At 35.3% G+C, this 26,285-nt stretch overlaps 3 protein-coding genes across 15 annotated transcripts; all 3 read left to right on the top strand.

The window, feature by feature from the left end:
• The first annotated feature begins 431 nt into the window (after nt 1-431).
• LOC127255935 (phytyl ester synthase 1, chloroplastic) lies at nt 432-20,224 on the top strand. 12 transcript variants are annotated; one of them, XM_051281720.1, is made up of 26 exons: nt 432-787; nt 968-1,014; nt 1,421-1,610; nt 1,703-1,762; nt 1,947-2,047; nt 2,184-2,262; nt 2,502-2,539; nt 2,662-2,748; nt 3,620-3,660; nt 4,409-4,455; nt 4,772-4,852; nt 14,098-14,154; nt 14,616-14,691; nt 16,084-16,465; nt 16,599-16,650; nt 17,130-17,185; nt 17,288-17,446; nt 17,521-17,625; nt 17,765-17,871; nt 17,956-18,077; nt 18,333-18,441; nt 18,524-18,651; nt 18,829-19,201; nt 19,289-19,402; nt 19,495-19,586; nt 19,675-20,224. In XM_051281720.1, the coding sequence occupies exons 5-26, from the start codon at nt 1,978-1,980 to the stop codon at nt 19,973-19,975; spliced, it is 2,676 nt and encodes an 891-aa protein (XP_051137677.1). In that variant the 5' UTR covers nt 432-787; nt 968-1,014; nt 1,421-1,610; nt 1,703-1,762; nt 1,947-1,977; the 3' UTR covers nt 19,976-20,224. The 12 variants fall into 12 exon arrangements, with proteins under 12 accessions (XP_051137677.1, XP_051137681.1, XP_051137683.1 ...); XM_051281724.1 differs by lacking the exons at nt 2,502-2,539; nt 2,662-2,748; nt 3,620-3,660; nt 4,409-4,455; XM_051281726.1 differs by lacking the exons at nt 1,947-2,047; nt 2,502-2,539; nt 2,662-2,748; nt 3,620-3,660; nt 4,409-4,455.
• A 952-nt stretch (nt 20,225-21,176) lies between these two features.
• Nucleotides 21,177-22,036, top strand: LOC127255939 (thaumatin-like protein). The gene has a single exon (XM_051281736.1). It carries the CDS (start codon nt 21,207-21,209, stop codon nt 21,876-21,878), a length of 672 nt encoding a protein of 223 aa, XP_051137693.1. The 5' UTR covers nt 21,177-21,206; the 3' UTR covers nt 21,879-22,036.
• A 179-nt stretch (nt 22,037-22,215) lies between these two features.
• On the top strand, nt 22,216-25,156 carry LOC127255936 (uncharacterized). Of its 2 annotated transcripts, none has more exons than XM_051281734.1 (5): nt 22,216-22,387; nt 23,207-23,476; nt 23,822-23,953; nt 24,056-24,172; nt 24,428-25,156. In XM_051281734.1, exons 2-5 carry the CDS (start codon nt 23,207-23,209, stop codon nt 24,770-24,772), a joined length of 864 nt encoding a protein of 287 aa, XP_051137691.1. In that variant the 5' UTR covers nt 22,216-22,387; the 3' UTR covers nt 24,773-25,156. The 2 variants fall into 2 exon arrangements, with proteins under 2 accessions (XP_051137691.1, XP_051137690.1); XM_051281733.1 differs by having other exon boundaries at nt 22,218-22,519.
• Nucleotides 25,157-26,285: the final 1,129 nt, after the last annotated feature.

Below are 26,285 nucleotides of genomic sequence, written 5' to 3'. Positions count from 1 at the left end.
TTACAAAGTTTACATTTCATTAAATACCCTAATTTTTTCCACAAATACCCTTACTTTACATCACATCATTACTTTTACACAAAAAAGTAAGGACAAAAATATCATTACATTATTTTTAATCACTCACTATAATTAAAATACTATTATTTTTTAAGAACATAGTCGTGAATATGGTTTGTTCAGAATACTGGCAGGAAGATGGCCGTGTTGGGTGCCTAGGACGTCCGGTCATCTTCTGAGTCATCCAATATGGCCTTGTTATCAACCATATTGGGACTAAAATTGATAAATTTTTATGAGAAAAAAAAAAAAAAAAAGTTTAGTTTAGCACGCAAAAAAAGATGAAATAGTTGGTTGGAGATGATGCAAGGCTACTCGTAGCAACAATACTTGTTATGTTTTACGCTTTTCCTTTCTTTCTTTTTTCATTTAATTATTTGCTTTGTTTACTCTCTTCGGCCGGCGACCATTAGGGTTTCGTAGAGAGGAAGAAACAGCAAGCTAGCATGGAGCGGTAACTTCGACGGGGTTTACACAGTGGCTGACCCTCCGGTGACGTTTTCCGTAGCAGAAATCGTTTTTCTCGGTGAACAAACCTTTCTCCAGCGATATTTGTGGCGGTGTCTCGCTGGTCTGACGGCGGCTTGAGTAGTCGATGGTTGTCGGAAGTAGTCTCCGGTAGTTCTCGGGCACCAGATCTGAGACGTTCGGGGCTGGAGTGGAGTTTTCCGACGATAGCAATTGCAGGTCCAGTGGAGTAGGGGCGGCCAGTGAGTCGTTAATTTTTGTAAGTATATTTTCTCGTCCGTCTTCCTGTAGATATTTTGCTAGCTTATTATTCCATTTTTATTATTTTTTTTCGATATTTTATTTTCTCGTCCGTCTTCTAGCATGTTATTGATGCTTTTTTCACTTCGTTGTCATGTCGCTGCTCTACTCTCCAACATTGTCTGTTTCATCTTTCTAGGTTGCGAGGAAGACAAATGGTACTGAATGAGGTGCAGGATTTTCAGGGTAATTCGAAATTAACTAAACCCTAATTTCTGTTCTTATTATATATGTCGATTATTTGGTTGCTATTGGGCCTGTGGCGGAATTTTTCGTTGGGCTTGTATTCTTGTTTACTGAATAAGTATTTTAATTTTTATTTACTTCTATTGTTAATTGGGCCTATTATTTTAGTAGGTTTTTGAACAGGCTTAAGCTAAAGATAAATTTGATAGGCGAGTCCTTTTATTTTATTTTGTTAGAACTTGATTTATTTTATGGAAAGAACAGCTGGCATATATGTAAATTTGATAGGTGAGTTCTTTTATTTTATTTTGTTAGATCCTGATTTATTTTATGGAAAGAACAGCTGGCATGTCTAACGGTAATATTGCATTAAATAAATAATTACACTGTAATGGGCTGTTTACAGTTTAATGACATCACATAATGCGCGTGTTCAAGACGCGTCGCAGTGTATAAATATCTATGGTGCTTCAGTTGCGTGCATAATCGAAGCGAGAGGGTAATGGCAATGGGGCATGCTGGATTCCGCTAGCTGTGTACGCTGCAGGGATTCGCTGGCGGCGGTGTTTCTATCTCCGGCGGGGCTTGTTTAACCGGTTAGTGACGATGTCAGCCATTTCTATTGCACGATGCACGTGATTTCCCATGTTCTTCTTCGAAACCCTAATTTCAACTTTCTGGTTCCTAGTTTCCATTTTCATGTTCTTCCTCGAATCACTTTCGTCGTTTGCGGAGGATCGGCCAAAATGTATGTTCGTCTCTCCATCCCATTTAATGAGTTTAGCATTTTCTTTGATGTTTGTATTTGACACGCCTTGCTATTTCATTCAATCTAGAGAGAAGTGTGAGAAGTTTAGGTCGTCTCTCAATTTTGATCTTTTAAGACCGCAAGTAATTTTGATTGTGTTTTAAATCTCAATCTTTCGATGCAGAAAACAATTTTGATCTATTATTTCAAATTGGATGAACGGGGGCTTTCTTGGAGGGTTAGGGTTTGGTGGGATTAGGTTAATTTTGATATTTCAATCTCAGGGTAAGGATTGCTCTTGAATTTTTCAGATATTTCGATTTCTAGAAGTGTTTTGGATCTGGATTTAAGAGGTAGTGAAATGGATTTTTGTTGTTCCTTATCCTATTAGAGCTTATATATTCATTTGTTTCTTATATAGTGCCCATAATGCCTAGACATGCAACACCAAGGTTGTTACCATTTAAGAATCTTAATGGGGCTGTACCAGGCAAAATTGGGTAAGTTGACTGTCATTTTTTTATTTCGTTTCGTTTATCCAGCTAGATATGGTTTGTTTCTGATGCGTATTGTTTCACCTTTTACTGCATGAGGAGCATATCCGCGATCTTGTTAAGGTTTTAGTGTTTTTATCGATAGACCAGGCCTGTGTTAGTTCTTCTGCTTGTTTGCATGATGGTAGGGGAAGGTGTCCTCTTTTCGTATCTGTTGATCATGGTGTTGCTTTTTCTTGGAACAGATTTACATTTGTTTCGGCTTTAATTGCACTTGTCACAAGTATGTATTATTTTTATCTGCCAGTTAATGGTAAAGCTGAAATTGGACTTATCAAATTTTTGTTTAAGCTTGTTACACCCTGATTAATAAGGGATCTAACATCTTTTATCTATGTTGCTCAGGTGCAGACATGGCAACGGATCCGGGTAGATCGAAACCCGACCCGACCCGACCCGATCATTTGTTTGGAATCGGGTCCAATTATTCGGGTATCAGGTCTGGGTTCAGGTCGGATCTCGAGCTCAGGGTGGACCCGGACCCGACCCGAACCCAATTGATATATTACTAATATATTAATTATGTATTTAAAAATTAATTTGCAATAATATAAATTATATTAAAAATATGTTTTTAGTTTAATTTATTTATTTTTTATTATTTTATTATAATATTTTTAAATAAAATATATAAATTTTAATATATGTCGGGTTCAGGCTCGGGTCTAATTTTAAGTTAAATTTTAAGAATTGTAAAAAAAGTTTCGGGTCTGTTGGATCCATCGGGTATTCTTTCGAGTGGGGTCCGATTCGAGGCTTGGGTCCAACCATGTGTATTCGGGTCTCGGGTCTGGCTGGACCCGACCCATACCAGACCTATTGCCATCCCTAGCCATCTCTAAGACTTCTGTGATAGTCCTTCGCTCTTTGTCAGCTCATGTACATTACTAAAAACCTGGCACCTTCATACAGCCATTTTTTTACTCTTACTGCTGAATGTTCCTCTATGTCGATTAATTCTCAAGACTACAACAAGTTATTGACAAACTTTTTGCTTCAAGGATTGTGATAATTAGATTAGTTGTTTTCCCGGGCTCTTCTTGTGCATCTAGTTTGAACTATGTGTCCAATACTCTAATTTTATCTGTAGATGATGCTCCTAAAATTTTAATTACAATCTGTGTTGGTGTGAATTGCAGTTTGGGGAACAAAGCTAACAAATTAAAACAACTACTTGCAAAGCTGGTCTCTTTTACTTTTTTTTTTTTTTTTTTTGAGGAATGAAACCTAATATATTTTGTATTGAAATCCATATTTAAACAACAAATAATGCTAATTATTTTGTGTGTTTATTCTGTTTCAGCTTTCGTGTTTGATGTCCCTCTTTTGGTACATGATATACAGGTTTATTCTTTGCATATACATACATACTTTTAAAGTGATTTACATTAAAGTTGTATAAATATTTTTGATTTACTTGTGTGGATGACACTGATATTATGAATTTCTTATGTCTTTATGGGTGTGATTGTGAGGATTGTATGTTTAAAATGTATTAAGTGAATTAGCATATGAACACTTTTTGCTTTAAAATTTTAAATTATTTATTTGTTGCAGTGGTTTACACTTAGGCTTTCAATTTAAATATTGCATTTCTAGTTAAGGAGTCATTTCAGTTTTCTAAGACTTCGGAGCATTGTTATGATTTACTATGGTTTGAAATTTTTTGGAATTTTATTTTTAGTGAATGATTTGTGCAATGGCTTTCCCTGATAGAATGAAAAGACCCAACCCCAGGGCGTTGGGATGAAAGTGTGCTTTGGCTGATATCTTGCAACCACATCCTCTGTATGCTTATGTCACTTGACAATATTTCATGTTTATTGCAAAAAGTGTTATGACTATTAGAATATTACTTTGTCCTTTGTCTACCATGGCTAGGGACTCCCACTCTCCTGCAATAGTTTTAGCATCTGTGTATTATTTGTTCATTCCGTTGTTGCGCTTCGACTAAAACTGGCAATAGTCTGCTCGTAGTAAATATTGGTGATGGTTGTGCTTTGATCTATTATTGAAGACATATTGCATGTTTACTTGGGTAATGATGATTGGTATATATTTTTTATGTTTTTTGTTCCCTGATGTTTTTCAGGATATAACTTCAAAAATTATGGCCTTTTCCGGCAAGGATTTCAAACGGTTTGTGTTGTGTCTGCTAATGTCACCCTGTGGTTTCTATGCTTGTGGTGGAATTGTAACTTAAAACATTTTTAAATCTTGGTGTTTGGGATTTCATATATGTAAGTCGTGAGGTTTAATTATATTTTGGTAAACTTATGTGTATGCTATAATTATTTTGATTAAGTTAAAGTCCTCTAGACCATAGACTCTGTGCAAATACCTGGAATGGTTTCATTCTGTTGATATGATATCCTATAAATTTCCTTGAAGCTGAAAAGTAATTAATTAATTCACAGTCAATTTAGTATTAATTGATTCTGTTACAATTTTGCAGAATCATCAGCTGCATTTCCTGGGGATGGATGACTGTATTAAAACTGCTATCTTCATTCCTCATGCCATGCCTACTCATCAGGTCTCTCTCTCTCTTTGAATATATATTAGACTTATGTTATGTATGAATATAGAATACTAATTCTAATACTAAGAACTAATATTAATAATTAGTAGTAACTAATACAAATAACCAAATGCTAATATCTAACACTAATAACCAAATACTAATAATTAGTACTTATAACTAACACTAATAACCAATCACTGGTACGGGATGGATGCCATAATCACTCTTAATTATTAAATTATTTATTTAATTAAAAATATTAGATTTTAAATTAGAGGTTGAGGTTAAGTTCAACATTGCTTAATTCATAAGCCTTGTCAACATATGATTCAATCCCATACTAATAAATGAATCAATTGGATTTGTACCATAGTAAAAATATGTTCTTCTATCCCCTAAAATTGTGCTTCTTTTTGTTCAACTCCTAATAATATTGTTAAGTAAAAACTTATCACTTTTTATATATTTTTTATTATAGAAACAAAAGTATAATATATTTATATATATATATATATATGTATATAACGATCAAAACTTCACATGTTTACAACTCATGTCAAAAGTTTTAAACACATGTCAGAGACTCCATCCAAATTCAAGTCTTTTTGTTTTTTGTTGTTGTCATTAAAAGAATATTTGTTTTCCTTTTTAATAAGAAAATATTATTTTTACTTTATTATAAAAGGATTTTTTTATATATTTACATTTTATTTTTTAAAAATCGTGTTAGGTCAAGCCGATATCAATTTTGATAACAACGGAGGGAGTCATAAATATGGATATTTTAATAATATTTTTCAATACATAACAATAAAAATCTCAAAATTTGTTCAACATTAAAACAATACGTCCTAATTAAGAAATAGATAATTAAATAAAGGAATTGATAAGGTTGGAGATGGACTGAATAACGTGTATTAATTACATAAAAGGAATTGATAATTGTGACTATATATATATATATATATATATACATATCATGCTTGCATGTTAATCCGACCAGAATAACGGTTTGTTTAGTTTGTGAAAATAATATAGAAACGATTGTGTGTTTTTCCCTTTTTTTTTTTTTTTTTTTAAAAAAAAAACAATAATAATAAAATTATAATATAATGTCATAATATTGGGCCTCAGGCCATAATTGGATCAATTGGGCCTAATATTAGGATTGGATCAGGCCTATACGACAAATGTCTAACATTAAATTTACGAAAAATAAAATGTTATCAAAACTCAAAAAACCTGATCAAAACAAATATTTATGCAGAATATTTGAGTTTGAGCGTTGATTGGAGATTCATTAAAACCATGTTTTATCTTTATAATATATACTATTATTAAGTTTAAAACCATTAATGTCTAACATTAATTTTTTTTTTTTCATTCTTAGTAAAAAAATTACTACTTTAACTTATTTTTACTATATATATATGACAATAATTATTATTAATCATTTCTATTAAAACTCATGTCCAAACAAATAACCATAACTTTTAATGAAAGAAGAAATGCTATATAGTAATTTTTATTTATAGATCATTCTATTGATATGTATATACATACATATATTAATATTTAGGATTTTAATAGAATAGAAATTAAACCTTAAGTTTATTTAGGTTATATAATTATGTATACATATTGAACGATGTATGATCCACCTTGTACAAAATTAATTTTATAAATCCAATCAACATATAAAAACATTATATATAACATGTGAAATATTAGAGACAACACACATACTTGATAAAGTATTAGGACCGTTTAGATTGATTTAAAAATAAATGAAATTTAAAGTACAAGTCAAAAGTAGAAGTAGTTCGATTTTAATCATATTCAAAGATTTTAAATTATAGTATAAAAAATATATTTTTAAATTCTAGTTATTTACTCCCTCCGTCCCACGTAATATGCGTGTATTACTGTAGACACGAGAATTTAGGTAAAGTATAATTAGCAAGTAAATAGGAAGTGTATTAGTAAAAATAATTATTATTTAGTAAAAATAATTATAGATTAAGATTAAGATAAGTAAATAGTTTAATTAAAATAAAAAAATTATAAAATTTAAAATTTAAAATGCGATTAAAGTGCATAATTAGATTTTCAAAAATAGAAATGACAAGTTATGTGGGACGGACGAAAATAGAAAATAGGGACAAATTATGTGAGACGGGGAAAGTATATTTTAAAATTTTAATTTAAGGATAATATATAAGTTAAAAATAAAATTTACAATCCAATTTTAAATTATTTGTATTTTAAAATTTATTTTAAAATTTTATATATTATATTAATAATTTTAGTATAATTAAAAATTTTATATGCTCTTGTTTAAATTTGATATTTTAATCATAATTTTAAATTTTAATTAAAGTATAAGATATAAATTAAAAATAATAATAATTTTACTCTATTAAAATATAGTATATATGTATAAATTTTTATATTATATTATTTATTATTATCATTACTAAGAATAAAACAGTAATTTTAACTAAAAAATATTTCTGCTTATTTTAGAAATTGTTTTCAATGTGAAAAGCACTTTCCAGTCTTGAAAATTGTATATGTTTTTAGACATAAATCAATGCAAATATGCATAACTATTTTTTTAAGAAGTAAAAGTTCGATAAAAATCAATTCAAACGGGCCTTAGTATATATTGTCATTTATATTTTAATTCATCATTCAAATTTATTTCTTTTTTTTTTTGTTTCCTTTTTTTTTAAAAAAAAATAACAATTTCTCTATTTTTTTTATGTAAAAAAAATCTGTTTTCTATTTATTATTCTTAAAATTCATTCCCGGCCTAAATAGACATACTTTTTTATGACATAAGGGATATATGTGTACAGTAAATTTAAATTTAATTTACTGTATAATATATATATTAGCTTATTATCAATATAGTATATAAGGACTATAAACATCATGTTATGCAGAGAGGTATAGGCTATTATTTATCAATAGTTTATGAATTTTTTGACACAATTGCATGACGTTCAATTAATATATACATCCATGCATAAAATCATATATATCCAAATAAGTTCAATCACAATAGCTTATGTAAAATTTAAAATCATTATATAAAAACAAATTCAATTTAATTATAAAGATTATTGTAGTTGAAATTTCTGATAATCAAATTAATAAGAAATTATATATTTTTGCAAGCTGGCCTTGAAATTTGAATGGATCATGTCATGTGTGATTGGGTTTGACGTTAACAAATGTTTTGCTTGATTCAGACACTCGTATCAGATTTGTTTAGTACATGGAAATACTTTATTTAAATGTAGGAGGGCCAAAACGTATTAAATAATTACATTCCTGATTTATGTGGAAATCGCTTTATTTAATTTAATTTAATACTGCAATTATTGCTTTATATTTTATTGTACTTCTTAGTTTGTTGTATTGGGACATGTGCTGTGCATTAGGTTTCAATATCTATATCTATGACGTGACTGTGACTCTGTCATAGCCGCCACAATTTTATTTTATAAAATCAATATTTTATAGATAGAAATCTTATTTTGATTTTATTATAATAAAAAAATTAGTAATTTGATTTAATAGTTTTATGATATAAAAAAATATTTGATATAATAAATATTTTTAAAATTATTATTAACAAATAGTAAGAAGAATTTTTAAAATGTATATATAAATGGAGAACATATTTGATTATTTTTGTTTGTAACGATAAATATTTTTAATATTTCAAATCGAAATTCATAATATTTATTTGATATAATTTTTAATAAAAAATATTTTTATTTTACAAATATCAAATTAAATCATAACACTATTTAAATAAAATTTCAATTAACATTTTATTTCAAATAATAACCAAACAAATCACTAAGTAATTAGTAAAAAATGTAATCAAAACACGATTTCATATGCCTCATTAAAAAATAATACATTTTTTTTATTTGTTGAATTTTTATTAAATATAAATAATCATATAAAAATATAAAAAAATAATATTTTTTATTAAATTGTTGATTTTTCTAAATAAATAAAATGTATTGAGTAAAATGAATATATATGATTATATATTTTTATAATAATATTTTGAAATTTTTAATAATAATAAATTGGGTGAACCACTCATTATTAGTTACTATTTGAGATATGCACGTTTGTTAATGTAATAAATATATGGAAAGTTAGATACATTTACTTGCTGTTTTATGTAGTTACTATATATATATAACTGTGTTATGATTATATGCTACTGTGTATTTGTTTAAATAAAGTATGATATTTTATTTTATACTTGTTATGAGAAAACGAGAAAGAAAGCAAATAAAAAACACAGAGGTTTTACGTGGTTCGGTGACGGTGTGTCAACCTACGTTCACGGGCAGGAACCGAAGAGATTTTATTATACTGATTCAGAGATTTACAATGTGTCATCCGACTAAGAACCATAGTTGTCTATTTATAAGCACTCCAAAACACCCTAAACCCTAAGCCTATTTGTTATTAATTAGGATAAGCCCAAAAGGAACCCTGCCAATTGAAACAGCCATTTTGCTTTGGTTTAGGGTCGGGTAGACCGCTAAATCCAAGTCGCGTTTCAACAATCTCCACCTTGACTTGGAGTTTCTTCAACCGCCAAAGGTTCGTCAGTATCTCTCAGTCGTCTCCTTCCTGCCAGATGCCCCGAGAAGGCTTTACCTCCTACGAATATTCACCAAGTTCAAGCAATGCTCAAACTTCTCCGTCGGTAGCGCCTTTGTCAACATATCAGCTGGATTGTGTTCTGTAGCTATTTTCTGAATAAAAAACTTGTCTTCCTCCAGAACATCACGGATAAAATTCAACCTTACATCAATATGTTTGGTTCTCTCATGATACACTGGATTTTTAGCCAAACTCAAAGCACTTTGACTATCACAGAATAACACCGGTTTCTCCACCTTCAGACCCAAACTCTGCACCAGACCATGTAACCAGATACCCTCCTTAATACCTTCAGTCATTGACATGTATTCCGCCTCAGTCGTCGACAATGCAACCGTAGGTTGTAAAGTAGACTTCCAACTGACTGCACATCCAAACAGAGTGAAGATAAAACAAGTTAGTGATCTTCGTTTCACCAAGTCACCCCCGTAATCAGAGTCTGCATAGCCAACAAGACCATCACCATGGCCTTTATCATCGTATACCAGACAAATATCAGACGCTCCTTTCAAATATCGCAAGATCCACTTTACAGCTCCCCAGTGAGCTTTACCCGGATTAGCCATAAACCTGCTCACCACACTAACCGCATAAGCGAGATCCGGTCTCGTACATACCATCGCATACATAAGACTTCCAACTGCACTTGAATATGGAACCGTCTTCATGTAACTAACCTCTTCATCTGTAGCCGGTATAGTGCTTCGATCAAGTTTAAAGTGTGCCGCCAAAGGGGTACTTACCGGTTTGGACTGATCAACAGAGAATGCCTGCAAAACTTTCTCAATATACTTTTCTTGAGAAACCCACAACCGTCTTGCTTCTCTATCACGCCAGATCTCCATACCAAGTATTTTCTTTGCCGCACCCAAATCCTTCATCTCAAACTCACCCTTTAGTAGAGCCTTCAAGTCATTAATTATAGCCATGTTCTTAGCTGCAATTAACATATCATCCACATACAACAGCAGATACACAAAGGAATCAGTAGAAACTTTCTTCGAGTAAACACAATTATCAAACTGATTACGAGTATAACCATTAGACACCATGAATGAGTCAAATCTCTTGTACCATTGCCTCGGAGATTGCTTCAAGCCATACAGAGATTTCTTTAACAAGCATACCTGGTCCCCTTTAGAACTGTAGAACCCCTCCGGTTGAGACATGTAAATTTGTTCTTCTAGATTACCATGAAGGAATGCTGTTTTTACATCAAGCTGCTCCAGCTCCAGATCAAAAGCACCCACTATTGCCAAAAGAACCCGAATGGTTTTGTGTTTCACCACAGGAGAAAAGACTTCATGGTAATCGATTCCTTCCTTCTGTGAAAACCCTTTTGCCACCAGTCTCGCCTTGAACCTAGCAGGTTCAACACCAGGAATTCCCTCCTTTCTTTTAAAGATCCACTTGCATCCCACTGGCTTCACCCCTTTTGGTAATGCAACAAGATCCCAAGTCTTGTTCTTTTCAAGAGACTGCATCTCTTCATTCATTGCCATAATCCAGGTTTCTGCATCTTTACTCGCCACAGCTTCTTTATATGTCTTTGGCTCATCAGAGCCAAGATCATCACCAACCGCTAGTGCATAAGCAACAGAATCCATGTCACACGTATTGACACATCCTGCAAACCTAGCTGGTTTCTGAATATTTCTCTTTCCCTTTCTTGCTGCTATGGAATCTTCAACCCCAGTACCAGCGTCATCAGCTTCCCCCTCAACCGGTTTCCCTTGAGGTTTTGACTGATCTGGTTGATCGGATTGATCAATATTATTATCCTGCTGCTTTTCCTCTAACACAACTCTGTCAGGAGTCTCAAACTCCACCCTCTGGTTAGCACCACAATCTTTTGTACCTGCAATACTTTCACAACCTCTACTCTGATCAAGCATAGCAGATTCATCAAAGGTTACATCTCTGCTAATAAGAAATTTACCAGGATTTTTACCTTCTGTACACCACAGTCGATAACCTTTTACTCCTGTTGCATACCCTAGAAATATGCATTTTACCGCCCTCGGCTCCAGCTTACCATCATTCACATGAGCGTATGCAGGGCATCCAAATATTTTTAGATTAGAGTAATCAGAGGGTTTACCGGACCATACCTCTTGAGGAGTCTTTAAGTCAATTGCAGTTGATGGAGATCTATTAACCAGATAGCTAGCAGTGTTTACTGCTTCAGCCCAGAATTGCTTAGACAAGCCAGCAAATATGCGCATACACCTAGCACGCGCCATGAGGGTTTGGTTCATTCGCTCTGCAACTCCATTTTGCTGTGGTGTGTGTCGTACAGTGCGGTGCCTCACTATACCTTCTTTCTTGCAGAAATCATCAAATGGAGCGTTGCAGAACTCCAACCCATTATTAGTTCTTAGAGTCTTGACCTGTTTACCCGTCCGTTTTTCAACCATGGTCTTCCACTCCTTGAACTTCCCAAACACCTCATCTTTAGTCTTTAGAAAGTACAACCAGACTTTTCTCGAATAATCATCTATGAAAGTGACAAAGTAAGAACACCCGCCCTGCGATTTCACCGGAGAGGGACCCCATAGATCTGAATGAACATACTCCAGAATTTCTTTTGAAGTGTGATGACCGGTACTAAACCTCACCCTGCGTTGCTTCCCTTTTACACAAGCCTCACAGAATTGAATTTTACCTATCACATCCTCACCAAATAAACCCTGCTTGCTCAACACAGACAACCCTAGCTCACTCATGTGACCTAATCGCCGGTGCCACAAATTTGTCCTATCATCATGTTTATCCAAGGACTGGGATACCGCCGCCGTTCCCATCACTGAACTGCCCTGTAGAAAATAAATTCCATGCTGCAGTTTTCCCTGCATCATTACCAGCGCACCTTTCAGGACTTTCACCTACTCACCTTCACCGTGATATTTTAAACCATTCTTGGCTAAGGTGCCAAGAGAAATCAAATTCTTTCTGAGTTCAGGAACATACCAACAGTCAAATTTCCTGACAGTACCGTCATGCAATTTTATCTGCACTACCCCGCTCCCTTTTATGGCTAGAACCCCATCATTACCTAACTTCACCGTTCCATTCCACTCCTTAAAAGAAGTGAGTAGATCACGAGAGAACGTCATATGGTGAGAAGCACCAGTATCCATAATCCAGGAATCAGCAGTACTAGCACTACACGCTGTCAGAACTTCACCAAAGTCCCCATCATCAGAACTGTCTTGTACCACAGCAGCACTGCTGCCACTGTTACTAGAATCAACTTTTGTATTTCCCTTCTTTTGTGGACAATCCCTTTTAACGTGCCCTTTCTCCTTGCAAAGATAACACTTAACTTTGCTAGAGGATTTTGATTTTGAACGCGACCTCCCATTTCCGTTACCCCTCTCCTGTGGTCTTCCCCTACCTGCAAACAGACCTGAACCAGAACCCTCTTCCAGAGAAACCTTTCTTTTCAATTCTTTGGACATAAGGGCATCTTTCACATCATTAACAGAAATTGTAGTTCTACCATATAACATAGTATCTACAAAATTCTCATATGAACCAGGTAGTGAACACAATAAAATTAGGGCTTGATCTTCATCATCTACTTTAACCTCAACTCCTTGAAGATCAAGAATGATACGGTTAAAGGTATCAAGATGATCCTTTACCTGAGTACTTTCGGACATCCGGAGGGTATAAAGACGTTGCTTCTGATATAGCCTGTTCGTGAGATAGTTGTTTTGGTACTTCTCACACAGTTTATTCCATAACCCAAAAGCCGTTGTCTGATCTACAACCTCCCGTAACACCTCATCAGTAACTGACAGCAAGATCGCGGAATGAGTCCTTGCCAAAATCTCCTTATTTACCTCCTCCTTCGTGTCTTTAGGAAACTTGTCTTCTCCCTCCAACGCAGCCGCACATCCTTGTTAAACCAGAAGTGCCCTCATCTTGACCTTCCAGAGCGTGAAGTCATTCGACCCATTAAACTTCTCCAGATCAAATTTATACGAGGACATCTTCAATCAATGGGATATGGCTCTGATACCACTTGTTATGAGAAAACGAGAAAGAAAGCAAATAAAGAACACAGAGGTTTTACGTGGTTCGGTGACGGTGTGTCAACCTACGTCCACGGGCAGGAACCGGAGAGATTTTATTATACTGATTCAGAGATTTACAATGTGTCATCCGACTAAGAACCATAGTTGTCTATTTATAAGCACCCCAAAACACCCTAAATCCTAAGCCTATTTGTTATTAATTAAGATAAGCCCAAAAGGAACCCTGCCAATTGAAACAGCCCTTTTTGCTTTGGTTTAGGGTCGGGTAGACCGCTAAATCCAAATCGCGTTTCAACAATACTATATAAAAAACTACGTGAGATAAATAATAAAAAATAGTAAAATAATAATCATTTTAAGGCCGACCATTTCTATCCATGGACATGTGTAAGCCCATTAAGATTGGCCCAACAACATTGCAACGACATCGTATCGCAAACAAACTTGAGCGTTATATTGATTTGCTTTGCTGGCTTGTCACTTCTTATTGCCGTTTTGGAGAAACTGCAGGAAGGAGAAAGAACAAGTGTGGAGGCCGCTGCAACGCTTTGCGACCATGGATTTGAAGTGAGTTCATCACATGACTGCACTTCTTCTGCATGCGTGTGCGAGCCTTTTCTTCGATTTTTTGTGTAAATCTCGGGATGGTCTATTGTATGTTTGCTTGTTCTGTGTTTCGAGATGATTTTGATTGTTTCTGCGGATCCTTGACGAGCGTCATATCTAAAGGTTTAATTGTGTTGTAGTTTTTGCTATCATTTTTAGTTTTCGTGACAAATCTGGGGATAATATTTTAGGCGAAGGGAAGTTGATTGCGTGTATGATTACAACCATTTAATCTTTTAGCAATCTGTACGCGAGGGGGGTTGAGGTGGAATGATTAGGTTTATGTCGGAGCAATTCTGGTAACTTAGTACTGAAAATGCAGCACGTCTTGTGAATGTGAAATTCCGTGTTCCTTTGAATCCACTTGATTGTCATGTGGCATTTCTGTTAGTTGATTGCTTGCTCTTGGCCTTGTTTATCAGGACAGAGCTTTGTTGTTTTAGCGGCGCTAAGATATACCCTGGAAAAGGAATCAAATATATTCCCGCAGATTCTCAGGTGGGTTTATTGGTAACTCTTTGTATTTCTTTGATAATGAATTGCAATGGCGTTTGAATTTTGTATTGGTGAATATTATCATTTTACTTTAGGTTTTGCTCTCTCTCTGCTAACTCAAAAAGCAAGAGGTATTTCCACAGGTACACGAGCCTTGTTTTGACCCAACATGTGTTTACAGATTTGGGTTGATCTAGTTTTTGAAAAACTCAAAACATCTATACTTACATGAAAATTTTTAAGTCGAATGATGTTTATGCGGAGAGTAGTAGACTGGATAGTGAAAATTGGTTATGATAATTACAATTAAACACACCATGATTAATTACCCACGGCCATAAGCTTGTGTTTTGTGAATTTTTCTATTCTTTAAAGGTACTATGGATTTGATTGTTTCTAAACGAGATTTGACTTTTTCTATCTTTTGCAGATTTGGGTCAATCTAATTTATAAAAAACTCAAAACATCTGTACTTAAACCTGAACATTTTTAAGTCGAATGATGTTTATGATGGAGATTAGTAGACTGGATAGTGAAAAGTTGTTATGATAATTACAATTAAACTCATCATGATTAATTACCCACGGCCACAAGCTTGTGTTTTGAGACTTTTTCTATTTTTTAAAGGTACTATGGATTTTATTGTTTCTAAACGAGGTATGAATTTTTTAGTTCGATGTATATGCTTTACATGTCATTTTTTTAGTGAAAAATATTTTACCGTAAACAAATTGCATTTTTTTCCCCATAAAAAACTGTAGAAAATTTCCAGATTGTATCAAGGGAAAGTCCTAATCAAGAAAGTGCCTTGAATCCGGCAATTAATTTCATTTAAACCTAGAATCAACATCGAAATAAATATGTTATTTAATGCTAAAGATCTGAATCCATTGTATTGGCTATGGCAAAATTAGAATGTACCTTTTCTGAAATTGCAATTACGAAGTCGTTCAACAACTTCCCGAATCACATATAGTCCTTAATATAGCACCAACACCCACTGATGAATTCTTCCCTTGTTCGTTAATTGCCCCACAGAAAGTTCCCATCTTTCGACGGGTGTGTTCTTTTGTTGTTTTCTCTAGTAGCTGTTTGTGGGTCGTTTTCATATTGGAAAATGCTTGTATGTTCCATCAGCTGACACGAATATTACTGACCACTCTCCACGCATAGAGAAGCGAATTATGTGGCTTGGAGGATTTTCAGTTTATGTTTAATTAGATGAACCGAATGCTTTCGAATAATTAGAAGGCAGTTTTACTTGTAAATCTCAGTCAGTTGCTTCACCAAGTTGCTCACTCTCTCTCGATTTTTTCTATATTTTTAAAAATTCTAAATTCCGGAATTTGAGGATTTAAAAGGGAACCTTTCAGTTTAGAGTTTATTCTTGTGTAGACACTGCTGCGACTTCCCATGGCGTCGGGGGTTAGAATATTTGGGCTATCTGTAGCCTCAAATAACCCCTCTTTTGGTTCATGGAAAAGGGTATGTTGTAAACATCCATTGAGATGCTTAGCTGCCACTGCGGATTCGACCGCCGCTTTGTCTGCAGATTATGTGGGAGTAAAGAGCGTGGCTGTTAATGGAGTCTCGCATGGAGTGGACGAGGAAAAGTTGGCACCTTTGTGGGATGATGGATTCGGGCAAGAGACAGTGAAGGAGTATCTGGATTACGCTAAAGATTTAATCAGGCCTGATGGCGGTCCGATTCGATGGTTTACACCAGTTGCTTGTGGCCCTCATTTGAAGGGTTCGCCTGTTCTTCTGTTCTTACCTGGTAAATCATGTTTTCTTGCCTTTAATCGTATATATGGTTCTGTGGTTTTGAATATTGTTACATTTGGTTTGAAGATGTGTGGTTGTTGTGTGGCTAACTGCTGATTGAGTTTGTGGGTTTTCTGCTTTTGAAGGTATGGATGGTCTTGGACTTGGTCTCGTTCTGCAGCACAGGCCCCTTGGAAAGTAAGTCATGTCTGTAATTATGAGTCAGTATTAGACCTTATAAAGTAGTGTAACTGTTCTTTGATGATAGCCTTGTTGCTTGAGTATAATCTTTTGTGATGATGGGATGATCATGAAATGGATAAGCTTTATTTATTGTCAGTCTTTAGATCAAAGGTTTGAATTGGGAGATTATTTAATCTTGGTTATATATAGATATATGTATATGTATTACAAAAAGGTTTCTTGCTGATAAATTATATATACATGTATATTATGTTGACATATTTTCGCATATATAAATAGTGTTAATGTTTTTGGACCTTTTCTTGGTGGTGTTGAATTTGTAATGTTGTAAAGTAAAAATGGTGACATGATTGGTATTTAAAAATATTCTAGATTCTTGATGTTATATTGTTATTGAGGGTTGGAGCTGGCTAGAGCTTTCAGGATCTTGTCTTGTTAGACTATTGGTTACATTTATTTTTATTTGGTTTCAGGGTCTTTGATGTTCGGTGCATGCATATTCCCGTTCATGATCGAACGCCCTTTGAAGGTCAATTTTTTTTATTGCCTTAGAGAGTTTGTAGTTCAAAAACCGAGTATATATTGATATTTAGTGTGCGTATAATTGAATTGATCTTCCTTGAATATGCAGGCTTGGTAGACTGGGTCGAGGAAACTGTAAGGGCGGAGCATGCCTCAACCCCAAATAAGCCCATTTATCTGGTTGGAGACTCATTCGGTGGGTGCTTGGCTTTGGCAGTGGCAGCTCGGAATCAGCACATTGATCTCGTATTGATACTTGCTAATCCAGGTCTGCAACCACACCTACTAATATTCTATTCTTTACATGGATATCTGGATTCTAATTGATAACAATTTCTTCAGCTACATCGATTGAATCATCACAACTGCATCCTATCTTCCCGTTGTTTGATGTGCTGCCATCTGAATTTCACATCATATTTCCTTATCTTTTGAGCTCTATTATGGGTACGGACACACTCACTCCTTCAACCTTTTTGACCTTTTCCGTACCTAAAACACGATTTATTTGTGCTTTACCATTGTTTGATTGCCTAGATGTTCACGATCACAATCATTTTTCATTTTTGATCTTTCCTGACACCAGGCGATCCTGTGAAGATGGCTTCAGTTAATATAAACAAAACGCTGCCTCCAGGGCCATTTTTGGAGCAGTTGGCCAACAGCCTTACCGCCCTGCTTCCACGCCTTTCTGTACTTACATTTCTATGCTTCATAGCTTATTCATTTTGTCATAATATCTCGTAAAAATTATTATTTTTGGTGGAAATCCAACAGGTTTTGGCTGATATAATACCTAAAGAAACAATGGTGTGGAAATTGAAACTCATCAAACACGCGGCTGCTTATGCTAATTCTCGTCTTCATGCCGTTAAAGCTGAAGTACTTCTTCTAGCCAGGTTTTCCTCTTATCAATAATTTTTATATTATTATTTTATTTTTCATTTTGGGACGAGTAAGAGTGGATGCAATAGCAATTTCCGAATACATTCATTTGTATAGAGATATCTAATTTGGCGTACTTTCATTGGATAACTCTGACTCTTTAATATACATACCACCAAGTCAAATTTGCTTGAGAGAGAGGATAATGCATATCCTACTTAATTGCATTTGTTATTTTTTTTGTCAAAATTATGATAGTTATGATGCAGTGGCAAGGACAACATGCTTCCGAGTCAAGAAGAAGCTAGGAGACTTTTCAAAAAAATACAAAATATCCAAGTACGGTACTTTAAAGACAGCGGACATACGTTATTGCTGGTAGGTCTAGAGTTACATATTTTGGTTTCAGAGATTAGACTTTTCTTGGCATTCATTTGCTGCATCGATTTTAATTCTGCAGGAGGATGGTTTTAATCTATTGTCCGTGATCAAAGGTGTTTCCATGTATCGTCGTTCCAGCAATCACGATTTTGTCATGGATTTTATACCTCCTAGCGCGTATGACTTCGACCAAGTTGAACAGAATGGGTAATTGAGCTAAATGTTTCATATCCATCGAAGAAATTAGAATTTGTGTAATTGTTTTCTTATACATAACCATTCAAATCTTCTTGAGCACATGTTGTTTGGCAATTGTTGCCCCGATCATAGTTAAGTATCAGCACCGGTAATAAATGGTCTTAACCCTCGCATAACTTGATGCAGATGGTTCCGCAATTTTGTTGGTCCTGTGATCTTGTCCACTCTCGAGGATGGAAAGATTGTGAGAGGCCTGGCAGGGGTTCCGGACGAAGGTCCGGTCTTGTTAGTCGGATATCACATGCTTCTAGGATTAGAGCTCAGCCCATTAGTCGAACAGTTCCTTCGGGAGAAGAAGATCTTAATTCGTGGTGTGGCCCATCCGACTTTGTTTGCACCCGAACTTCTAAAAAGTGACAACCAAAGCGTTTCGTTTTTTGATACGGTGAAGATATTCGGCGCATTGCCTGTTACTGCAAGCAATCTCTTCAAACTGCTCAAGACAGAGTCTCATGTGCTGCTTTATCCGGGCGGTGCTCGCGAAGCTCTGCACCAAAAGGTTTGTACATATGTATTTTGTACCAATAAATTATTTTGTACAAAGTCTCGGTTGTTCTATTGAAACCATGTTTTTCTATCGAATCAGGGCGAAACCTATAAATTATTTTGGCCCAACCAACCGGAGTTCGTCCGAATGGCTGCAAAATTCGGGGCAACCATTGTACCGTTCGGAGTCGTTGGAGAGGATGACATCGCCGAGGTATTGTTAGTAGTAGTAAATAAACATAAACTCTACCTTGGAGAACTCTGCAAGTTCTTACTTTGTATTCGCGATTCTTGTTTCCTCGGCAGTTAGCGTTGGATTTCGAAGACCAACTAAAAATACCGATATGGGGCGACAAGATTCGCAGCGATAATAAAAAGTATCGGCACTGGAACGTCAGGTAAACTCGAGAACCAAAAATACTCGACAACCCCATGCATATTTTGCTGTCCTTAATTGAAACCGTTGTTCTTTTTTTATTATCATAGATCCGGGCAGAGCGGCGAGGTCGCCAATCAAGCTCTGTTCTTTCCGGCGCTTATACCAAAGATCCCGGGCAGATTCTACTACTATTTCGGGAAGCCTATCCCGACAAAGGGACGTAAAGAGCTATTAAAGGATCGGGAAAAAGCGCAGGAGCTCTACATGCATATAAAATCGCAAGTCGAAGAGAACATCGCCTATCTTCTTGAAAAGAGGAAGAGGGATCCTTACCGGAATGTCCTCGACCGCACTGTGTTCCGAGCCTTTCATTCTCGACATGATACGGTCCCGACTTTCGAACCTTAATATGTTGGTTGGTGTTTGTTGCTGCAGCAGCCGAATTAGCCTTGTGTGGCAACATTAACAGCAGCAGCAGCAGCATTGGGATGGATTGGATTGGATTGGATCGGATTGGATTTGTTGTTATGTCTGCAACATTCATACAATATTTTGTGTCATAAAGTTTTATAGTACTCAGGAAATAGGTTCATTTTCAAATACTGGTGAATAAATTTATCAATCGAAATGAAAAGCAAAGCAGTGATTAATATCTCATCTCGTACAAGCATTAAAAACCTATTAAATACTAAAATAATGGCAGCTTGCCAAACAATTTATTGACCCAACCTTGCCATACTTTAAAAACAATTCCGCATCCATTTGTCCAACTCATATATTTATTTATAGAATTGACTAAGAAAATTCTAAATTAGACTCATGTTATATAATATAATCAAATCATATTCAAAATTCAAATAAGATTTTCAACAAGAGATCAATGACTAGCAAATGCGATCCAATTGCCATTCTTATGCACAGTCACAGAAATTTTTGTACTACAATTTTAAAGTAGATGGTCTAAATACACACACACACACACACATATATATATATGTATATGTATATTTAAAATCTATTTGGTAATTGGTATATTATCTCTTTGTGGAATAAAATTCTGTAGCATACAATTATTCTTTGTAGAATGATGTAAAAGAGCCGAAGTAGCTCACTTTAAGCATAAAATTTACATGTAATATGATATTTCACTCATTTTTGCCATCTTATATACGTGCATGATACTCGATACAAAAACTAAAATTTGACAATAGTTACTATGTTGATTATGATTAATTAGCACATTGCAAAATATATATATTCATAATAAATGAGATATAAATCAACAATACAAAATATATCAAATAAAATGCAATATATAAGCTTACAATATATTAAATACTATTCCACCTATCATATACTACTATTGATAAAATAGAATAAAAACACATATTAACAATTGACATAACATATCTTTTCTCATTTTCATGTGAGCATAGTGATAGGGACCAATTAAAATTATATTAAAATAATAAAAATGATATTTAAAAAAATATTAACATAAAAATTTAAAATAATAAAAATGATCATTTCCAATTTATTTTTTTCCTCTCTCTCTCTCTCTCTCTCTCTCTCTCTCTCTATCTATATATATATATAAACACAGCCACGATGCCATAATATTTCTTCACACCCTCCAACCATGATTTCTCATCTCATCTTCCTCACCACGGCACTCACCGCCATCTCCGCCGCCACCGCCGCCACATTCACCATCCGAAACAATTGCCCCTACACACTCTGGCCAGCCGCCGTCCCCGGCGGCGGCCGCCCCCTCAACCACGGCGAGACCTGGATCATCAACGTCGCCGCCGGCACCGCCGCGGCCCGAATATGGGCCCGAACCGGCTGCTCCTTCGACCCGTCCGGTCGAGGTCGGTGCCAGACCGGCGACTGCGGCGGCGTCCTCGATTGCCGATCCTACGGCCAGGCCCCCAACACCCTCGCCGAATACGCCCTGAACCAATTCAACAACCTCGATTTCTTCGACATCTCCTTGGTCGACGGTTTCAATGTCCCCATGGACTTCAGCCCCAGCTCCGGCGGCTGCAGCCGCGGAATCAGGTGCGCCGCCGACATCAACGGCCGGTGTCCGGCGCAGCTCCGGGCTCCCGGCGGATGCAATAATCCTTGCACCGTTTACAAGACCGAACCGTACTGCTGCGTCGGCCGCCCCCAGGACTGCCGGCCGACGGATTTGTCGAGGTTTTTTAAAGGTCTGTGTCCCGACGCTTACAGTTACCCTAAGGATGATCAGACCAGCACTTTCACTTGCCCTGGAGGAACCAATTACAGAGTCGTTTTCTGCCCTTGATCTCGCCCCGCCCTATATGGACGGTCCAGATTTGTTACGGAGGATTGATATAATGTTGTGGTTAATAATTAACAAAATTAAATAAGAGTGTTTTTATGTTATAGTAGTATATAAAAAAATATATTAAAAATATAAAAATTAATATTTTGTATTAAATTATAAATTTTTTAATATAAAAAATATGTATTTAAGAAAATTCAAATATCATATATCAAAGATTTATTATTATTTTTTTTAATAAATACATTATACGAGTACATTTTTTTAGCAATATTATAAAACTTGTGTTATATGAATGGGTCAGCAGCGTAATAAATTTATCAGTTCAATTTTCGGGGGTGGAATGATAAGTTTGAAATAATTTGGGGTTATTTTGTAATGGATACGAAATTAATGGGGTAACGCGCAAGAGACCCTGCAGCCTCCCCTTATTAAACGACGCCAAATCGTAGAAGCTTCATTCGACGCGCAATGGCACCCTTTCTTTGATCTGAAAATCGCTTTTTCAGGTTCTTCTCTCTGAGATTTCTTGGGAGAGATTTTAAACGAAATCTTGTTTTTTTTTTTCTTCGTATAATCTTGTTCCCTTAAGGCTGATTGATATTCGTGATTCTACTACCGCCGCTTGAATTGCTGCTGAGGTAAGGGATCAAAATAAGAAGAGATGGTTGGAAATTGAATCGATTAACCCTGAAATTCCTGCCTTAATTGAGATAGTAATCGTTGTGAGATATCGAATTTGGATTGGAAGTTTCTGAAAAATTTTGGAGAATTGAGAGTTAGGCCTGGGATGGTAATAATTGAACCTTCGTGAATCGGAATTGATTGCTCGGTGTTAGATGATTAGAGCATTATGAAGGGTTTTCCCGATTTCTATGGTGACAACCGATCGTGTATTATCTGTTTTTTGGCGTCGATGTTTGCTTTTGTAATTCCTTTTTAACAAATATGGATCTAGAGCTTCAGCTTCAATGGGAATTGATGTTTGTATGTGTGAACTTTCGGATCGATGGTGTTCTTATTGAACCTGGAAGATTTCTAATCTCGGCATTTACTGTATTGGATTTTATTTCCTGCATATATTGCACAATTTTGGTTGTTGAAAACTTGAAACAATAGGGAACTTGATTGTTGGGATCCAGTTTGTTAATCTGGAATTGGTATTTTGAACTCGTTAAGCATCTAATGAATGTATTGTAAAGCTCCTAGATTTGTATTTGAGCATGGTTACCAATGTACATTGATTAAGTATTATCAATACTTTTGTAATGTGTTCTTCCTTCCTTGTGATTGATTCTGTTATGAACTCCAATTTTCGATGTGTTTAGATGGCGTCGCTTCAGGAGAGTTTGACAAAATTCAAGAAACAGCAAGAGAAATGCCAATCAACACTTTCCGGCATTGCTGCAAAAGCAGGAACTTCTAGAGCTACAATTTCCAAATCAATGGCCTCGAGCATGTCGTCTTTTGCCAATGGAAAGTCTTCTGCACCTGCAGTTAAATTCTCGAATGATACAGAACGGCTTCAACATATAAACAGCGTAAGGAGAGGGCCTGTCGGATCTCAGATCAAACGAGTTATTGATTTGCTATATGAGGTACTGAAAACTTTGATATTCGAATGCAGGATTTTGAAAAAAGAAAATTGACATCATTCAGCATCTGGTTCACATCTATATTGTTATGCATTGACACGATTCTGAAGCTGTGTCTTTTGTATATTGCCATTGTCTTTAGCTGTGTTCGCCATTTGCGTAATTACAGAATGGTAGAAATGTACAGTTCTCATTTGCTAATCCAAATGCATAGAGCCATATGACTTCCACATTTTTGTATAATCATGTGGTTTCCCATATCTTTTTCGTAAAATATACGCGAGGAAGATTCCGAATATCATCACCAGTGTATATTGCTTCATGGCTAACTGAAATTTATATTTCCAGACAAGGAAATCATTCTCTCCCGAGCAAATAAACGAGGTTTGCTACGTTGATGTAAATGCAAACAAGGCTGTCTTTGATAGTTTAAGGAACAATCCTAAAGTGAGTTTTGATGGGAAACAATTTTCCTACAAGGTAATATGTTTTGGCATTAATCCTCTCCTAAATGCAAATCATGCTATTTGTTCATTTTGCCCTTTTTTCGTGGGATGACTCTCTTGTATGATTTTTATGCAGTCGAAACATGATTTGAAAGATAAGGACCAACTTCTTTACTTAATCCGGAAATTTCCTGAGGGTATTGCCGTTATTGATCTCAAGGATTCATATTCAAATGTCATGGAAGACTTACAGGTAATATTTCGTATCGAATCTGTGAGTTATGTTAGAGATTCGACCCAAGCAGCGATATACTAGATTCTGTCTGATGACAGATTTGATCAAAATTATTTTTCCAAATTCAGCGCAAAGAACATTGAATTTAACAAAAGCAATTAACATGTAAATTAGGATACTTATTGTTCACAATCAACGCTTAAAGTTCTGTCCGGACTTTATTCTCCAGTCTGAACTGCGAATGCTGATTGATCAATTGTTAATATTTTGTAGGCTTTGAAAGCTTCAGGCGATATATGGCTACTATCGAACTTTGATTCACAAGAAGACATAGCATACCCCAATGATCCGAGAGCAGTTATCAAAGTTGACGATGATCTTAAACAATTGTTTAGAGACATTGAACTCCCGCGCGACATGCTGGACATCGAAAGGGATCTTCAAAAAAACAAAATGACGCCTGCAACAAACACTGCAAAAAGGCGAGCCATGGCGCAGATTCACGGAATTCCACCCAAACCCAAGCAAAAGAAGAAGAAGAACGAAATCAGCAAGAGGACCAAGCTTACCAACGCCCATCTCCCCGAGCTCTTCAAGAATCTCAACTCAGGTTCGTAAATGCAGATCATACTCAACAGTTTTCAGTGTTCGTATCAGCTGGAGTTTATTGTGGCTTGAGTTTCTTGGCATCCCGTGTGTCCAATCAACGGTATGGTATCGTATGAAGTTCATTCGAAGTAATCTAACATCTCAACAATGCCTTCACCATAAACAAGAGCATGAGCTCGAAGGCGACTTCTAGCCGTACCCGTCGAGGTGATTTTTTCTTTTCTTTTATTGTGTTCTACATTGAGCATTGAGGGGTTTCTGCACAAGTAATTTGTGTGCCTTAGCAGATTCGATATGCAATTCTAATGACAAGATATACTCTGTTTCACATTATATTTTTTGTTAGTAGATTCTTGTTTGAACTCTGAATATATATCATACAATCTTTGGATATTTTTTTTAGCATTTGGACTACTATGTGCCAAGAATTTAGTCACCTTCGAAAAGTTAAAAATCTGAAAGTGGAAATGAAAAAGGAAGTTGGCTTTTGAAGTTCATGTAGAAAGGGGCAGCAATGAAATTCCATTTTTCTTCTTCCTGGGATCCTCGTGATGCTGCCATTTGACTTTCCAATGAAGGGACATCATACATTGTCCAATATATTATTAATATAATTTATTTATTTATTTTGATCACAATTATATAATATAAGTGCTGAGAAAATATGGCCCATCTTTAAGAAATTGGCACCAATTATTTACCCAAAGAATGGTTTTTTTTTTATGTTTATACCTCTCAGACTTTTCTCATAATTGAACACATTTGTTACTTGTAATTAATTAATTAATTCATTTATTTACTTGTTTGACTATTTAGCATCACCTCCTCTTAATTAATTTAATTTCACACCAAGTTGGTACCCAATCCCAAACCCTAATTAATCCCTTTTTCACACTACATTACATGCATACGCACAAATATATATATATATATACGTGTGTGTGACATGACAATTAAAGACCCTTTTGGCCTATGCATATTGGGGCATCCTCTGATTGGTCAGGTTAGAGGGAACAAAATTTTATTGACACGTAAAACCTCTCAATGCTCTGAAAATTGAAATCATCACGTATTGAAATTTAAAAAAATACTTATTTGCAACTTTGATTTCAATGAACTGAAGATTAATAAATTAATTGGTAATCAGAAAACAATCATCTGTATGTATTGTATGCATATACATTATACATATATATTTAATTTCTATTCTACCCACTTCCTTTGCTGCCTATAGTAATTAAACTATACATACATATCTGCACCAAAAGTACAAACAAACAAATAAACAAAAAGGAATTATTAAAAAAAATGGAAATAAAAACAAACACCACTAAAAACAACCAGGTAGTAATAATGGCCGGCTGCAAAACTGCCAGAAATTGAAACCCTACTGTAGTAAAAAATTCGTCTTCGAACCTCAATTGTGCAACGGATTCGGTCCGCCGGGCGTTTTCCGATGCGAGACTCGGTAAGTCGACTCGCCGGCCGGCGGTTGCGCGGCGCCGAAGTGCCAGGAGAATTG

The sequence above is a fragment of the Andrographis paniculata genome, unplaced genomic scaffold, assembly GCF_009805555.1.
Source record: "Andrographis paniculata isolate CXL003 unplaced genomic scaffold, ASM980555v1 Contig54END, whole genome shotgun sequence".
Taxonomy (NCBI): domain Eukaryota; kingdom Viridiplantae; phylum Streptophyta; class Magnoliopsida; order Lamiales; family Acanthaceae; genus Andrographis; species Andrographis paniculata.
This window is presented reverse-complemented; position numbering and strand designations above follow the sequence as displayed.

Excerpts from the sequence above, each read along its gene's own strand:
- LOC127255935 (XM_051281720.1), top strand. The coding sequence starts at position 1,978 with ATGAACGGGGGCTTTCTTGGAGGGTTAGGGTTTGGTGGGATTAGGTTA. Across the intron at positions 17,186-17,287 it reads TGATCGAACGCCCTTTGAAG|GCTTGGTAGACTGGGTCGAG; the intron begins GTCAATTTTTTT and ends TTGAATATGCAG. Across the intron at positions 17,447-17,520 it reads ATTGATACTTGCTAATCCAG|CTACATCGATTGAATCATCA; the intron begins GTCTGCAACCAC and ends CAATTTCTTCAG.
- LOC127255936 (XM_051281734.1), top strand. The coding sequence starts at position 23,207 with ATGGCGTCGCTTCAGGAGAGTTTGACAAAATTCAAGAAACAGCAAGAG. Across the intron at positions 23,477-23,821 it reads TTATTGATTTGCTATATGAG|ACAAGGAAATCATTCTCTCC; the intron begins GTACTGAAAACT and ends TTATATTTCCAG. Across the intron at positions 24,173-24,427 it reads ATGTCATGGAAGACTTACAG|GCTTTGAAAGCTTCAGGCGA; the intron begins GTAATATTTCGT and ends AATATTTTGTAG.
- LOC127255939 (XM_051281736.1), top strand. The coding sequence starts at position 21,207 with ATGATTTCTCATCTCATCTTCCTCACCACGGCACTCACCGCCATCTCC.